General features: G+C 35.8%; 1 protein-coding gene across 1 annotated transcript in view; it reads right to left on the reverse strand.

Moving 5' to 3' along the window:
* Positions 1-18,809, reverse strand: part of UBAC2 (UBA domain containing 2) — a 174,994-nt gene that overhangs the window by 135,123 nt on the left and 21,062 nt on the right. The window contains exons 2-4 of the mRNA XM_045567087.1: positions 10,596-10,723; positions 7,635-7,754; positions 7,004-7,113 (exon numbers count right to left, since the gene is read on the reverse strand). Of these exons, the coding sequence (XP_045423043.1) occupies positions 7,004-7,113; positions 7,635-7,754; positions 10,596-10,723 (358 nt within the window). The remainder of the gene's footprint in view (positions 1-7,003; positions 7,114-7,634; positions 7,755-10,595; positions 10,724-18,809) is intronic.

The raw sequence follows: 18,809 nt of genomic DNA on the forward strand, positions 1-18,809 counted from the left end.
GTAAATAGCACTGGTCAGGGACCTTGGATTCTTATCCTAGACTTCCCATTTAATTTCTCCTAATAGAGTAATAAATCAAGTAACTTCTTCACCTAAAAGAAAAGGAACTGAACTATAATGTATAAATCCCCTATTATTCTTAATATTACGGAAGTAAAATAAATGATTCAACTATAACTTCCTCTCTGCTAAATCACCTTTATTACTCTCAACATGATCATCTCCTAATGGGACTTAGAACCAAATATATGTATTGGTTATAAATAGATTTCTAGAATTAACATGCATAAATTCATATTATTTTAAAAGAGAAAAAAGTAAAAAACACAAAAAAGTCTAATCATAAAATAGCATTTTTGCCTAGAAGATCCCTTAGATGATCTTCTAGTCCAATTCTTCTGTTTGAAATATAAAGAAACTGAGGTCTAAATAGGTATGTGACTTGCTCAGCTAAAGAACCAGAAACCAAATTCAGTTCTCCTTTTACATCAAACATCAATTTGTCATAATAAAAAACAAACATGTTAACAGAATGTAAACATTCTCAGAACTACGTCAGGTAAAGGAGTCAAGGTGCTACTGAGATGCAGTTTCTCAACAAACAGAAAAACACTTAAACTTTTTAGTTTCAATAGTTGAGTAAGATACTTTAATGAATATCTTTAACAAATAACTATTTCTAAAACAAGAGAAATAAGCTCTGTATTTGATACATAGGCTTACAGTACACATAGATACAGTCAGAGCCTACTTTCAACTGTACAGATGAATCTACTCTTAAATTTATTAGATTTGTTAGAACTTAAATTTATTAAGTTCTCTACAATAGCTTTTCTTGATAAGAAGAGTTTAGTCTAAGAGTACAACAAAAGATTGTTGACACAAAATCAACAAAGTGAAATTAGGTCATGGTTCTCACAGTAAAACTATAGATAATTTAAATTATAATTTAATTGTAGATAATTAAAAAGTTAACTTAAAAGTAATTTAGCATTATAATCAAATATAGTTTAACATGATATGTAAAAATTCAAAATCCCACTGTATTCTGGAAGGGTTTGATTCTGGAGCACAATGTGAAATCTACACATAAATACTAACAATTAAAAATAATATGTTTATAAGGATAGATATGTGACAGGCATGTGTTACTAGAAATGCCTAATACATATAACTTTTAATAACAGAGCTATATTTAACTTTCAAAACCTGATGGTTACATTTTCTGAATGTAAATAACACTCATGAGCATCTATCGTATGTCAGGTACAATTTCTATGCAAAGCACTAGAAAAAGAGATGAATAGATCTATGGTTCCGTGGCCTTCCCTTCCAGTCTGATTGGGGCTACACAGTAAACAAGATTGGCCTTTCAACACTGAGTGTAAGGCAACGAGTAAATAAAGTAAAACTTCGTTCTCCCTCAAAGAGTTAGCAGGTGACATAGAAGGCACAGATGACCACGCAATGTATTAATAAATATTAATAGGGATATTAATAAATTTGTTATAGCACACATAGAAGGGCCAAAGGGCAAGAGGGAGAAGAAAGCAAGCCAAGTAGGCGTGAGAATACAAATACGTAGCAAGTTAAGAAAGGTGAATGACTGATGGGTGGTGGTCAGATGACAAGGGCTTTGAAGGGAAAGAAGAGCCAGGTGTGGTGGTGGTGCCTGTAATGCCGGCTACTTGGGAGGCTGAGGTGGGAGGACTGCTGAAGCTCAGGAGTTCACGGCCAGCCTGGGCAACATAGTGAGACTCCAGATCGTTTATAGATAGATAGACAGACAATAAAGGGAAAGAAGAAAAGTAACACATGGAAGGGGTTTGTACTCACTGCTAGGAGCTTAGGAAACAGAACTTGAGAGAAATACCTTGCTCAAGATTTCATATAACTACTGAGTAGCAGAGCTGGAATCTCAACTCTGGTCAGTCTGATGACAAAGACCATGCCATTCCTACTATTCCAGACTGCCTTGATGGCATCTTGGAGAAAAAGTCTGACCTTTATTCTGATGGAAATGAGAATTTAAAGGTTTTTAAAAGGAGAACTGGCATGGTCAAGCCTGTATTTAGAAAGATAACTTCTAACAGATTGTATGGAATGCTTTGAAATTGATAAGGAGACTACTTAAGAGAATTACTGTAAAAAAAACTAGGCAAGAAAAGATTAGTTTAGATTGGGATAATGACAGCAGAAGTAGAGAAGAAAGGATGAATGAATGAGTTATTTAGGACTTCAAGTTAATAAGACTCAGTGCCCTACCCTATTGACAAGAAAAGGGAAAGATTTTGAGCTTAGATGACTGAGTAGATGGAAATGCCATTAACTAAAATGAGGAGTACAGAAGCAGGAGGGGAAGAGAGTAGGGAGAGAGGAGAACAGAGGAGATGAGAGCTTCCAAACATGAAGAATTTTCTTTTGAGTCTGGAAATCATTAAGAAATAAGACTCTAGAAAGATCAGGAAAGAGTAGTATGGATAGCAAACAGAGAGCTGGGAAACAACGGATGTTCACTGTGGTTGAGGTCATGACAGCCCAAAGAAACCACTTGGAGTAAACCTGAGAAAAGGGCTGCACATAGTAACTAAGGTCAAAAAGGACCAGGAGAAAACAGTATGTTGAGACTCAAGAGCAGGTCGTTTCATGAAATAAGAAGAGGTTAAAACCATTTAATGTGCTACTGAAAGGTTAAACAGGATGACCAGTGTAGAAATTAGGTGGTTACTGGTGACCTTTACAAGAGAAGTCTCAATAGTGGTGGGGTTAAAAAAGAGAGAGAGAATTAAATGGGAAGTGAAGAATTGCAGAGAGTACAGATAAATTTGGCATTGATGGGAAAGAGAAAGATAACAAGATGTTATATTAAAAACAACGTGGCTGGGCGTGGTGATTCACACCTGTAATCCTAGCACTTTAGGAGGCTGAGGTGGGGAGGATCGCTTGAGTCCAGGAGTTTGAGACTGGCCTGGGCAATAGCAAGAACCCATCTCTACAAAAAATAAAAAAAAAAACTTAGCCAGGCATGGAGGTGTGTGGCTATAGTTCCAGCTACGCAAGAGTGTGAGCCAGGAAGATCGCTTGAGCCCTGGAGTTTGAGGTTGCAGTAAGGTATGATGACACCACTGCACTCTAGCTCTGGCAAAAGAGTGAGACTCTGAAAAATAACAAAAATAGCCAAAAACATTGCTAGTTGTAAAGCACACTGATTTAAAAAAGAGAGTAATTTCTATTTTTTATGTTGATTATTTCCTTGGCTGTGCAGAAGCCTTTTAATTTAATCAAGTCCAGGCTATTTATTTTTGTTGTTGCTGTGATTGCCACTGGGGTCTTCCTCATAAATTCTTTGCCTAGGCTGATATCTACAAGAGTTTTTCCAATATTGGCTTTTAGAATTCTTATGGTTTCATGACTTACATTTAAGTCCTTTAACCATCTTGATTTAATTTTTGTGAGTGGTGAGAGGTATGGATCCTGTTTCATTCTTCTATGTGGCTATCCAATTTTTCCAGCACCATTTATTGACTAGGGATTCTTTTCCCCAGTGTATACTGTGCTTTGACAAAGATCAGTTGCTGTATGTGGATGGTTTTATATCTGGGTTTTCTGTTTTGTTCCACTGGTCTATGTCTCTATTTTTGTGCCAATATCATGCTGTTTTGGTTACTATAGCCTTGTAGTATGGCTTGAGGTCTTTGTAATGTGGTGCCTCTAGATTTGTTCTTTTGGCTTAAGATTACTTTGGTTATTTGGGCTCTTTTCTTGTTCCAAATGAAGTATAGAATTATTTTTTCTAGATCTGTGAAATATGACATTGTATTTTGATGGGGATAACACTGAATCTATAAATCACTTTGGGCAGTATGAAAATTTTATGTTGATTCTACTGATCTATGAGCATTGATATTTCTTTCCATTTATTTGCATCATCTGCAATTTCTTTCCTCAGTGTTTTGTAGTTCTCTTTGTAGAGATCTTTCACCTCCTTGTTTAAGTATATTGCTAGGTATTTTATTTCCTTTAGTAGCAATTCTGAATGGTATTTAGTGTCTGATTTGACTCTGAGCTTGACTGTCATTAGTGTATAGGAATGCTACTCATTTGTGTACATTGATTTTGTGGCCTGAGACTTTGCCAATTTATTTATCAACTCCAGGAGTCTCTTGGTGGAATCTTTGGGGTTTTCTAGATATAAGATCATATTGTCTACAAAAAATGATAGTTTGACCTCCTCTTTCCCGATTTGGATACCCTTAATCTACCTACAGAATGGGAGAAAATATTTGCAAGCTACACATCCTATAAAGGACTAATAACCAGAATCTACAAAGAACTCAAGCAAATGAGCAAGCAACAAATCAAACAACCCCATTAAAAAGTGGGCAAAAGACATGAACAGAAACTTCTCAAAAGAAGATAGGCAAGTGGCCAATAAACATATGAAAAAATGCTCAATGCCACTAATCATCAGGGACATGCTAATTAAAACTACAGTGAGATATCACCTTACCCCAGTCAGAATGGCTTTTATTTAAAAGTCCAAAAACAATAGATGCTGGCATGGATGCAGAGAGAAGAGGAATGCTTATACACTGTTGGTGGGACTGCAAATTAGTACAACCTCTATGGAAAACAGTATGGAGATTCCTCAAAGAATTAAAAGTCAACCAACCAGCTGATCCAGCAATCCCACACTGGGTATTTACCCAAAGGAAAAGAAATGGTTTTATCAAAAAGACACCTGCATTTGAATGTTTAATGCAGCACAATTCACAATTGCAAAGATGTGGAATCAACCCAAACGCCCATCAATTCATGAATGGATTAACAAAATGTGGTATATGTATACCATGGAGTACTACTCAGCCATGAAGAAGGATGACTTAATGCCTTTTGCAACAACTTGGACAGAACTGGAGACCATTATCCTAAGTGAAGTATCTAAAGAATGGAAAAACGAACACCACATATAATCACTATTAAATTGTAACTAACTGATGAGTACCCATGAGCATAGAAGGAAGTAAAACTTAATGGGAATTAAGCAGGGGTGAGGTGAGGAGTGGGGATGACAGCTAAAAACTACCTAATGGGTATAACGTACATTATCTGGGTGACAGGAACACTTTTAACTCTGATTCGAGCATTACAAAAGTGATTCCGGTAACCAAAAACATTTGTAACCCTGTATACTTCGAAATTAAAAAAAGTAAAAATTTGTATCAACTCCCCCCCCCAACAAAAAAGAGAGAATAGTTTCTTCTCTTTCTTCAGTTTTTGAAGCTTTGCCATCATCAATAAAGTATACATTTACAAAATACAAAGTTTATTTGTTGAAGATTTATGTTCCAAGAAGTCATGTTTGAGAAAGCATCAAGATTTTAAAAAGTCATACTGCATACTACAATGTTCTGTGACTTAAGGAAGAGAAATATATTCTTATTCAGGAGATGCCTGAATTAACATTCATATTGTCTTTCAAAGGAGATACTATAACTTTTGAATTTATTCAAGTTTGCAACTCTCACTACAAACTGAGATTTAAATAGTTAAATGACTTCCATCTCTTAAGTAAAAATACTCCCATCAACTACAAAATTGAATCAATTTTCTTTTTATATACCAGGTAATAGGATTCCATAATGAAATAAATGAAAATTCTGCTGTTATTCAAGTCTATGTGCATCAGAAGTATCATCAGATAAGAGGACAATGTAAATAAGAATTAAAGTTATGTTACTGTCCATCCCCAAAATTTATTCAAACACAAACACACATGACCCACACATACCTTCCATAATTCAGCAGGCCTTACAGAGAACCAGAAAGCACTGGCCTGGATGAGAAATGTTTCGGGAAAAACTGATAATGTAGCAACACTGCTTCTTTTCTCAATCAACGTGGAATCATACCTGATGGCTACACTATGTATTTTCCACAATAATAGAATAGTCCACTTAAACTTCTCAGTGTAATTACAGTTACCACCCGTGACACTCAACAAAAACTGCATGATCGTTATGTCACAGAACTTTACCTGTCTCCATTCAAATATTATTCAAAATCATACATTATTAAAACTGCTAAAGGCTGATATTCATGGATATTCATGCCAACTATAATATAGTAAATCTCACAAAGGGCAGCTACACTGTAAACATGAACAATGTAAGTGTGAACGCTATTGCAACACCAATTATATTTTTTAAATAGAGATCCAAAGTGAATTTGAATCAAGATACATACAATAGCCTAATCATTCTCAAAAACACATATTTAAAATTAAAACAAGACTAGAAGTTAGTCCACACAGAATTTTAAATATCCAGTATCTATATTTCACACTATCTCATCTCCCAAATATAGTCCCAGATACTTAATTGAGAGATGCTTTTAAGGTCATTTATGTATGCTAACAAATCTGTTCCTAGATACTAGTTATTTCATACACTAATAAATAGGTAGTTTTTTTTTTTAAAAAAGATCAACACCACAATATGAAAGCATGAACACCCTGAGTGAGGTTGGCCATTGCAGGTTGTCTACAAAGTCACCACCTATACACTGACTGTGTTTTATGTTTGGTGAAAGTATATAAGCAGTATCACCTTTAAAAGAAAAAAGCCTCATTCCTCAGAAGCTTAACTTCAAATAAATTTGTTTCCTAATCTAATTAGATTTGTGGGTTTTTTTCTGTTTAATTAGATCATAAAATTGCACAAATTTCATTACAAAAACCTTTAAAATTAATTCTAGCTTCAAAGGTAGAATGGAAAACTTTATTAAAAACTCTCTAAAACATGGAATTTCAAAGCTAAAAAAAACCTGATTCTGTTTTAAGAACATAAGGAAAATATAGGCATACACTGGATTTTTTTTACATATAAAATCAATTTGACTATACATAAAAGTTTAACATAGTCTTACTGACTTTTGTGCATAAAAACACTTTAAATTGGATTTAAATATTTCTAAATTAAGTCAATCTTTAACAGTTACTTACAATCCAGAAGGCAAATTACTGGCTGCAGTCATACCGAATGAATACTGCATCACTTCAACAAGGATAAAGTCAAACAAGGCTGACAAAACCCAGGAACCCAGCAAAAAGGACTAAAAAACAAAATAGGAAAAAAATTATAGAGATGAGTCTCCTAAAAATAAACTAACATCTACTCAGTTAGAACCAGCTCAGGTATATACATATTTTAAAAGTTATTTGTTTCTATTAAAACAGACTTTTCAAAATTAAGAAGTAAACCCATATTGTTCAAATGTATTTAACTTCCATAATTTCTAAGAATGTTGAACAAATGATATTTATAGCAAGATATATTTTTAACAATACACAAACAACTAAGCAAAATAAGTGATTATAATTTTATTAAAGTCAAAGTCCTAATTAAAATTTTTATTATCTAGTCACACCTATCTATTATCATTGTTATTATTTTATTATGCTAATGTATTAAATTTAAAATTTTTCTTTAATATTCATGCTTCAAATCAGATACAGGATCATGTAATTAAAAAGATAATTATAAATAATAACACCATGTTTAACAAAATAAAACCTAATTAACAAATTTTTTTCTATAACCTAAGTAGCAAAGGCAGGATACAAAAAGACTTACTGCAAATTTTCTGCTTCCATATCTTCTTTCAAATATCCTAAAATTATAAATAAGCAGACTACTGCAGAAAGTATCTTTCAAATCAAGGCAAATTATTCTTCCACATATCAACCTCCAAATCTAGATGGGGATTTAAAAAAGAACAATAAATAAGAGTAATATTTGTTCAGGTCTCTTCCTTAGCAAATTTATATGTTCACTTTATACTGCCTATTTTTAATACTCTAATTTAAGCAAAAGTATAATGCACATACAAAAGGAAAATTAAAATGTGTGTTCATTAAGAAATTAGCTCAACTTTCTCATACTAAAAAGTCCTTCCAACAATAGCACTTTGTTTATTATAAGAAAATACATTGTCATTAAAATAACAGAAAACTTCTTGTAAAAAATTTTAGGACTATTTTTAGTGACATAAAAAATTATACACATATGCTGGAATGAAAATCTAACAAATGTTCATTTTTATTCTACTGAATAAAATAGTTGTAACTGAAAAACAACTTAGGTATAAACTAAAAAATACATATTTCTGAGCTTAATTTTAATGATCAACCTACTTCATGGCAACTACGTACAAGGTAATTTATGGCAATTGCTGCTACATATGTCTAGGTGGAAATACTAGTTAATTTAAATCATTATTAACTATTAGTATATATTAAATCATTATTTCACCCAATGTTTGGTGGGGTGAAAAACATATATGGAAATATACAAAGAATAAAGAGCTACTCAAAGGTTTATTTTGAGTCTTCTTAAACATTTTTCAGATTTTTAAAGATAATCTTAATGACATTTGCAAAACATTCTAATTTTCCTTCCCCTTCAAAATTAGCTTATGGGATAGGTAAAACATATTAATCCTATCTTTTCTATGTATTTTTGTGTGGTAAAATAGATGTAAGATAAAATTTACTATTTTACTATTTTAAGTGTACAATTCAGAGGTATTAAGAACATTGGCAACGTTGTACAACCATCACCACTATCCATTTCCAGAACTTTTTCATTATCCTAGACAGAAACTTTGTACCCATTAAACACTAACTCCCCATTTCCTCCCCACTCAGTCCCCAGTAAATACTATGTCTCTGAATTTGCTTATTCTAGATACATCATATAAGTGGAATCACATAATATTTGTCTTTGTGTCTGGCTTATTCACTTTGCATAATGTTTTCAAGATTCATACATGTAGCAATCTCATTCTCTTTTATGGCTGAATAATAGTCCCTGGTGTATATATATCACATTTTGTTTATCTATTTATCTGTTGATAGACATTTGGGTTGTTTCCACCTTTTGGCTATTGTGAATAATGCTGCTGTAAACATTGGTAATATTAACCCTAATTTAAGACAAGAAAAAAGAGGCACAGATAAAGTATTTTATTTGTCTAAAGTGATATAATCTGTGCTCTTGTCAACAGCAATAATAACAAGTGAAAAAAATGATTATACTCAACCGTCTCTGCTTCAAGCAAGATATCAAGCAGTGTCTTTGTCATGAGTGTACTCCAAAATATGAGGGCACTGGACTGGTTCAGGCATGGCCACTGGAGTTCATTTCCCCTGCCAACCTAGCTGAACTGGGGTGGCTGCCTGCAAGCCCTGTGTTGAGGCCACAGCTTGGTTCAAGAAGCAGCACCATCATTAGTTAGGAATGATCAACATGGGCACACTTGTGTCTCACAGGTGGCATCTCCAAACTAACTCTCTTTCCTCCCTCAGAAATTCTATGACTCTGAACCAAAGTCATGCTAAAACTTTAGGTTGCATTTACTACCATCAATATGATCAAATAATAAAGTATACATGAGAACACCTAGGAAACTGTCAAGTACTTCACAAGTGTAAGATGATGATGACTATCATCTTTGCAGAACAGCAGATTTAAAAACAATGAAAGGCAGCCCCAAGTTCTTTATCCCCACATTTACTATTAAAATGAAAACACTCAGGGACAAGCCCTGACAGCCACTAGGAAAATGTGGGGATTAAGAAAATTAAGACTTTATGATTACTAAAATGTAACAAATTGCATTTACAGAACCCCATTTGTTTTTTGGTTTTTGTTTTTTCAGTTAATGACAAAACTGATAGCCACAGTTTTAAATAATTTATGTGTTATAACTATGCTCAAGGACACAAAGACCCAATAACAGAATAAACAACAATTGCATTATAGCAAGTGAAATAATACAGAAGCTATACTATATTCTGATAGAAAGCAGTACTATGGATAAAAAACTGAAAGCCCTTCACAAGGACTTGGTGAAGCCAATCTGAGCCATGGTGTTAATTACATCAATATCAAGAGAAGGTGTCAGTGTTCAAGAAATCAATTATTAAGCTTAAAATGGCTAGTCAAGTGTTCAGCAAAGAAAGGGTGGCATGTTGTACACCAAAATTTGCACTAACACTCCAACTCACAGACAAGACCCCAGCACGAGCATTTTCAATGACATCAGTCCAGAAACCTTGAAAGCCACAGAGTTCTGCCCTTTCCCATAGCAAAAACTCAAGAGAAGTTTCCTACTTGGTTTAACCACTATAGAAATGATCGTATATCTACAATCTGTTACAGCTAAAAGAGCTTATATCCTCTAATCAAATATTCAAACTAAGACAAGTTCTTGGAAAAGCTAAGTATGCATACTGAGCATAAAAAAAAAGATTTAATGGTCTTTTTAATTCCCTTGAAGTTATAAATTGCATTTCCACGAGTAAAAAGTGAAATTGAAAACAGATGTGCCTAATAAAAGGCAATACTGCAACTATTTCATTATAAATCTGCTTTGCTGAAAACATCAATAAACACAAATAGAAAATCTACTTATTAACAGAATATTAATAAATAGCATTTCTTACAAATTTAGGAGTAATAGCAGGAAGAAAAGGCAAATCTAGAAAAAAACCTGTCTTCTCTCTTCCCAGAGGCCAATGCTGCAGAGCTCACCTGGAAGTCATGCTTGACCGCGTGAAGGTCATACACAAAGAACTTCTGACAGTGAGGCAGGAGGAGGGCCAGCAGGAGGGACAGGGCACTGGGAACCAGCAGAAGACTCTTCGACAGAGGTGCCTTGTCTGGAGGGAAAGAGGAACCCACTTTCAGAATGACCATTCCTAGGACTTGAAAAACCACAAGGGTGAAAAGCAAGAGAATTCACTTCTTTTACATAAGAATGAAGATAAAATCCAGAAACTCTGAAATTTAGTTCTACTTAACATATATTTTCAAAACATCTGTCTGAAGAAGTGATCAGAGGACACTGGAAAACAAGTGGGATTCACTGGCAGGGGCTTGTCAGTTGGCTCTTAAATGAGACTGAACCAAGTTTCTCACCAGCAACTTCTATAGAATAGCTTTCAGAAAATCATTACCCAGCAGTGTAAAGAAAGAGAGAAGCATGTTTTCTATCAAATTGACCAGTTAGCTCCTGAGTGTATGAGATTCATATCCATAAAGACATTTGGTTTTTTAAATTTATTTTTATTGATACATATTATATGTACATATTTTAGGGGTACATGTAATAATTTGATACATTCATATAATCACATCAGGGTAACTGGGATATCCATCCCCTTAAATATCTATCTTTTCTTTATGCTAGAAATATTCTAATTATTCTCTTCTAGTTATTCTGAAATGTACAACTGATTAGTGTTAACTATAGTCACCCTACTGATGTACCGAACACCAGGTCTTATTTTTCTAAATATTAGAATATTTAAATATTCTATTAATAGAAATATTAAATATTAAATATACTTAGTATTAAAATTAACACTAATTATTAAGTATATGTACAAATGTATATTTATACACATTTATATATTTATATACATTTGCACCCATTAATCAAGTCCTCTTCATTTCCCCCTCCCTCCCACCTTTCCCAGCCTCTTATAACCACCAATCTACTCTCTATGAGATCCACTTTTTCAGCTCCCACATATGAATGAGAACATGCAATACGCTTGGCTTTTTCACTTAATATAATGATCTCTAGTTTCATCCATGTTGCTGTAAATGACAGAATTCTTTTGTATGGATGAATAATATTCCATTGTGTGTGTGTATATACACCCACACACATTTTCTTTATAATAAGAAAATATAAGTTGATTCCATATTTTGCCTAATGTGAATAGTGTTGGAATGAACATAGGCGTGCAGATATCTCTTCGATATACTGATTTCCTTTCTTTTGGATATGTACCCAACAGTGGATCATATGGTAGTTGTATTTTTAGTTTTCTGAGGAGCCTCCATACTGCTCTTCATAGTGGCTGTACTAATTAACCTTGCCACCAACAATGTAAGAGGGTTCCCCTTTCTCTACAGCCTCATCAGCAACTGTTATCCCTTTTTGATAAAAGCGATTCTAATGGGGGTGAGATAATATCTCATTGTGGTTTTGATTTGCATTTCTCTGATGATTAGTGATGGTGAGCGTTTTCTCTTATTCTTGTTGGCCATTTGTATGTCTTCTTTTGAGAAATGTCTTCAGATCTTTTGCCCATTTTTTAATTGAATCATTTGTTTTTATGCTATTGTTTGAGCTCCTTAAATTCTGGTTATTACTCCCTTATCAGATGGATAGATGACAAATATTTTCTCCCATGTGGGCTGTCTCTTCACTTTGTTGATTGTTTCCTCTGCTGTGCAGAAGCTTTTTAGCTTGATGTAGTCCCATCTGTCAATTTTTGCTTTGGCTGCCTGTGCTTTTGAGGTCTTATACAAAAAAATCTTTGCCCAGACCAACGTCCTCGAGTGTTTCCCCAACATTTTCTTCTAGTATTTCCATAGTTTCAGGTCTTAGATTTAAGTCCTTTAATCCACTTTGATTTGACTTTTGTATAGGGTAAGAGGTAAGGGTCTAGTTTAATTCTACTGCATACTGTTATCCAGTTTTACCAGCACCATTTATTGAAGAGACTGTCCTTTCCGCATTGTATGTTCTTGGCTCCCTTATTAAAAATGAGTTGGCTTTAAATGCATGGATTTATATCTGGGTCCTCCATCCTGTTCCATTGGTCTATGCATCTGTTTTTATGCCAGTACCAAGCTGATTTGGTTACTATAGCTTTGTAGTATATTTTGAAATCAGGCAGTGTGATGCCTCCAGCTTTGTTCTTTTTGATCAGGATTACTTTGGCTATTTTGGGTCTTCTGGGGTTCCATATATATTCTACAATTGTTTTTTCTATTTCTGTCAAGAACGTCATGGTATTTTGATAGGGATAGCACTGAATCTGTAAATTGCTTTAGCAATATTAATTCTTTCAATCCATGAGCATGGAATATCCTTTCATTTTCTTGTGTCCTCTTCAATTTCCTTCATCAGTGTTTTGTAGTTTTCCTTGTATAGATCATTCACGTCTTTGGTTAAATTGATTCCTAGGTATATTATTAAAAACAAAAAACTCAAAAGAGGTTAAAAGTGTTACTGCTGACTGCAGTAGACTCCTGAAATTTTCCACTATGAGTGCAATTGGAGCTGGTCAATTTTCCAGGAGAGCCTGCTGTGACCTCTGTCTTGTACCAAAAGCAGTGACACTCTTCTTGCTCCTTGATCTGGTCATTTAAACATAAGTATGATATAATTATACCATCAAGGATATTTGGGATATTTTAGAAATAGTATAAATCTCTTCTGTCTTCATTCTGATATGAGAGAAAGAAAAGAAGCAAATTATGTTTTCTTTCAGCTCTTCATTTTTATTCCCAACAGAGAAAATGTCAGCTTTTCCCTACTCGGGAACATGTCTTCCAATTATGTCATTCAATCAAAAGGTACATTCTAGTGAGACATCTAGGAGGCCTCTCCTCTCCCTCCTGGTCTCCCTCAGTTCCACCTTTGTGTTTTCATGCCTTCCTATCTCACAGACACTGAAAACAAGCCCCTGAAGCTATGTGCTGAGCTAACCCACAGGGCAAGACAAGGGCTGGGGGTGGGAGGAAGGCCTTGGAGCCCACAAGACATGGGTTTGAGCCCTCATTTTGACATTTACTCATGCTTGTCCTTGGATACAGAATCTGACCTAATTCTCAGGGCTATGCTAAGAAGAAGGTGAGGTAAGTTAGGCATGTAGAAATGGCTAGCACAATGCCCAGCCCATGATGAGAGCTTAGAAAAATAAAGTGAATTTAAATCTAGGAAAACCACTGAAATAAAATGCTTTCCTTGGAAACGACTGCTTTATATTCATGCATCAAATGACTACTATTGAGAATTCAAGTGGTCCCAGCAGGTTTGGTTACAAAAGCATGGCTAAGATTTCCATAAAAGAATGAAACACTCAAGCTTAATCAAAACCTAAAATACTTTTTTTCTCTTAATACCACTATTTTCTCCCACCCTTTTATTATGAAAAATTTTACACGTAAAGAAAAGTGTTGTTTTAACTTCCACTGATGAACTTTGCCTGAATCAAAACTTACACTAGGGGGGGTTACATAATGGTAATTTTGATAATTCTATCATTACTTTTATATTTATTAGCTGGCATTCTTCATGTAAAAATTTTCTTGCATTCATTCTCCTTTTATTTGGGTATCACTCTATAATCAGTTACAGTCGTCATTGTCGTCTTCTTTTTTTTTTTTTTTATAATGTTCAAACTGTCCCAGTGGGAGCCCTTGAACAATCTAATCCCTTGAACAACCTTGACCCTGTACCTCCTGCTCTGGCTACCCTACCTACCCATTCATCTTTGAGCATTTCCTGGCTCTTAGGCTCACCTGTACTCTCCCTGTTCCAGATCTAGAATTTCCCTAAGGAGCCCTGTTAGAGAATGTCAGGAAATGGTCTTAGACACCAAATCTGGGCAGTAGATGTGCTCAGTGTAATTTTGGGTGTCACTGCTTCTACCTCTCTCGGTAGTCAGAGCTAGAAAACATTTTGTGAAATTACAACTCATAACGATATTACCAGTTCAAATCTAACAATTTAACACTACAAGACTTTTTGTTAAGCTCTTTGCACTTGTCTTTTCTCTTAAATATTAATATTTACCTGTTTGCTTTATCCTAGATTACACATAAAATAATTTTAATATTAAAATATTAATATCATTACAATTAACTGCTTATTAAGCCCACTGGGCAAAGTTTAAGATATCTTTGAATCTTTGAAGGTGTTTTTTTTCCTTTTTGTCCTTAGAAAATACATATATATCTCCACTAAGGATTGACAGAGTCTTATGTTAAAAAGCTACTTGAAATAATTCTTTTCTCTGCATGATTATGACACACAGATTTGTTTATTTCTGTTTACATTCAATGTTAGTGTTTGCTGTTTTCCCTTTTTTAATTTAATTTTTTGAATATGTAAAATATTTACATTGTTCAAAACCCAAAACTATGAAAAACAAAGGTTTTCTTAGACTTCAGTTTCTTAATCCCTCTATCCCATTCCTCCTACCCCACCCAAGCAGATATATACATTTCTATTAGTTTCTAGTTTATCTCCCAGTTTTCTTTTTGAAAAAATTAGTAACACATATTAACACATATAAATACACATGAAGACAGTACAAAAATACATATACAGGCAGTTCCTCATTTCCACACAGCTTGGATATGCAAGACTTCAGTTACCATGATTTAGTAAAACATCACCATTCTCCCAACAACATGGTTCAAATTTCAGTTATCACAGTATATGAACTGTGAATAATTGCATAAAGTACAAACTTTGCTGCTAGCTCTTCAGTACATAAATCACTATGTCAATAAGACGTGCATATGATCAGTGACCAATCAAGTTACTTCTCTCAAAGTCTGTCAGTTACTGGTCAATTCATGTACAGACAGCAAGGTCCTTGTCTCCCCGTGATAAATCCATATGACATTTTACAAAAATAGATCAAAAGAAGGAACTAGTCAATAAAGATGAAAGTACAGCAAAAAAATGCAAGGTAATGCTGGAAGTGAAATGTGACTTAAATGTAACAGGGTTATTGAAGACATAGAGAACCACAGGAATGCTTACACTGCCACCATTCAAGAGACTCCAGATGTACAGCCAGAGAAACTTAGTGAAGCCAAACTTATCAACAGAAATGAGGAAAGGGGTTGTGGTAGGTAAAATACTGACCCCCAAAGATGTCCACATCCTAATCCCCAGAACCTGTGATTATGTTAGGTTCCATGGCAAAGGAGAGTTAAGGTTGCAGATGGAATAGAGGTTGCTAATCAGATGTCCTTGAGATGAGGACATTATCCAGGATATCCAGCTGGATCCAGTGCAATCACAAGGGTCCTTATAAGTGAAAGCGGAGGCAGGAGAGAGAGTTTCAGAGTGATACCACATAAGAGAGAGTCCACCAGTCATCTCTGGCTTTGAAGATGGAACTGGGCTTGCCATGAACCAAGAGATGTGGGCAGCCTTAAAAAGCTGGAAAAGACAAGGAAACAGATTCCTCCAGAAGAAACGCAGCCCTACCTTGATCTTATCACACGGAGATCCATATAAATTTGTGCTGTTTTAAACCACCTAGTTTGTGATAATTTGTTACAGCAGCAACAGGAGACTAAAACAATGATTGTGATGTCCCCGAGGAAGCAATGCAAAAATCTACACATTAAAGAAACACTCAGAAATATTGGAAAGGTATATGAAAATTCACAAGGTATAAAAAAGATACTCCCCATATCATAAGTTATACAAGAAGGCAAACCCTATTCAAACTACTCTTGATAAGGTTTTTACAAAGAAAGAAAACACTAATTCTCAATGTATCTAATGTCTCTAATTACAGTGGACTGTTAGTTTTACTATTTTTTATATACCTATATACTTATAACTATATATTTATAAGAGAACTTTTAAAGTTTTAACAAAACATTATTTCAACAAAGATTTTTAAAGGTAACAGAACAATCCAAATTTTCCCCATTGATTATTAAAATAGCTTGGCCTGGTTTCAGCTTGCACATTTTTATGGTCTTGCATTACCTTGCAAAGCAAAGACTACCGGGGCAGGGTGGGTCGGTGGGTGGGTGGGTGAGTATTCTTCTTTCCGAAAGCAATGCATCAAGTTGTCACTTTTCTATGACCTCCAAGCTCAAATGACAACTCCTAGGCCCTGGATCTCCAGACCTCCACATTCTGGGCCTCTTGACTCTCCAGCAAGACCTCACTATTCTGTTCTCAGAATCCTTTGCTCTAGGCAAACCACGTACCGCATTACCTCCTGAACACAGTGGTTTCTGTTCCAGTGCTTTCTTTCGGAAAAAATCTTCCCAGATTTAAAACCCCAAATATCATCAATGCCTTCCTTAGGAGCACATCTCAATATTCCTTGTCTCAATCTTACACAGCCTTCAAATCACAGCTCAGTTTCCACTTTATCAGCCTGAGCGAACCATTTCAACTCACAGGGCTTTCTCCCTCACCCTGCACCCTTGTTCCCACACACTACTGCCAACAGCCAGGGTTCTGTACAGTTCTGCCTTTCAACTACACTAAAGGTTCCTGAAGGGAGGCCACATGCCTTACTCTTCTCTATACCCACCACAAAGCCTAGCACAGCCACGTGCACAGAGGAAATGCTCAGATCATCCACAGACAAGACCACAGAAAGGTATCACTGACTGGTACATTCTCAGGTTTTGTGAGGCACATGTTAATTTTATTCACAAGAAATTCCCTGGGGGCGAATTTACCAGTTACCGTTGATATTGTGGTTACTGTGTTTGTTCAAGCATATAAAAATAGCCCAACTATTTCCTCTCTGCCAAGGTCCTGCAAGCACCTAAACTGGAACCATTGGTAGAGTGGTTGCACACTCTCTTCCTGACCAGAATGCAATCAAGGCTTCACGGAATCTAAGACCTCACAGAGCTCCCCACCGCCCAGTACCTCAGAAGCAGAGGAGAGCACCATGGCTATGAACTTGATCAACCTAAATTCCATCTTGAGCAATTTAAGCCTCAGTTTTCCTCATCTGTAAAATGGAGATGAAAGCCTACCTTAAAAGAGTTATCAGAAGAAAGTGAAATAAAGAACGTAGGAAAAACTTCCTACCACCAGCACCACCGCAATACCCCAAGAGAGCAGACTTCCTTCGTTAAAGGCAAACTCCCTATTCTGACAGGACTGAAGATGGAGCAGGGCTGATGCAGGTGCACCTTGAAGGGGCAGCTCAGATCATGGTTCCTTCTTTCAACTTGGGATTCCACTGGTCCTTGTGAAATGGACCCTGCCATTCCAGTCTCTTCCTTGCCGGCTCCTGAGCAAACCAACATTGCTGGAGAAATCACACAGCTGAGCTAGCTTCAAGACTTCACTGTCAATGCATGGTCTCAGGGCTCAAACGGACCATCTCCACTGACCAGCAACTCCACTGCTTTGTCTAGGAAATCTGCTCTCCAATTTCCTGTCTCATACCATCTCCTCCTCTCTCCTCAAACCTCCCCACTTCACACTCCCAACTTGGTTACATGTCACCAAATGAATAAGTGAATGATTTGCTTCGGTATTCCCAATCCTTCTCTAAATATTAATAGCACCTACAATATACCATGCATTTTTCTAGGCCCTGGGGTACAGCAGTAAGTGATCGACAAAGTATCCTATCCTTGTGGTGTTTACAGTCTAGACAGGAGAGGAAAGAAAATAAACAAAACAAGGCAGATATACATATTATGTCAGGTAAAAACAAATGTTACAGCAAAATTAAGCAGGGCAAAGAAAGCCCGTGGCTGTCTTACCCACCATGTATTTCTTGTTCTCTTCCCAGACACATAGTAGGATTGCTACCCACCGCCCATCTCCAGTTGAAGTTAGGTATGGCAAGGTGACTTGCTTTGGCTGAGCAAATGAAAGATGTCACTTTCAGGCAGACACTTTACGAGACAGTGAATCATTCCTGCTCTTTACAACTGCCAGTGCTCAAGACGGTGGCTACCCTATCCCCCAGAGCTGAAGACAATGTGGAACAGACCCCCTCCGAGGTAACTTGCAATGGAGATGGAACACAAACAAGAAGCAAACCGTGCTGTTTTAGGCTCCTGATATTTTGGAGTTGTTTGCTACTGTGGCATAACTGAGCCCATCCTGGCCAGAGGGTAGAAAGGAGTGCTGGTGGTGAAGGTGGGGTGCCATCTCATCTAAGGTGGTTAGGGAAGAACCTTCTGATACGGTGAGATTTGAGCAGA

Source organism: Lemur catta, chromosome 13 (assembly GCF_020740605.2).
Source record: "Lemur catta isolate mLemCat1 chromosome 13, mLemCat1.pri, whole genome shotgun sequence".
NCBI classification, from domain to species: Eukaryota; Metazoa; Chordata; class Mammalia; order Primates; family Lemuridae; genus Lemur; species Lemur catta.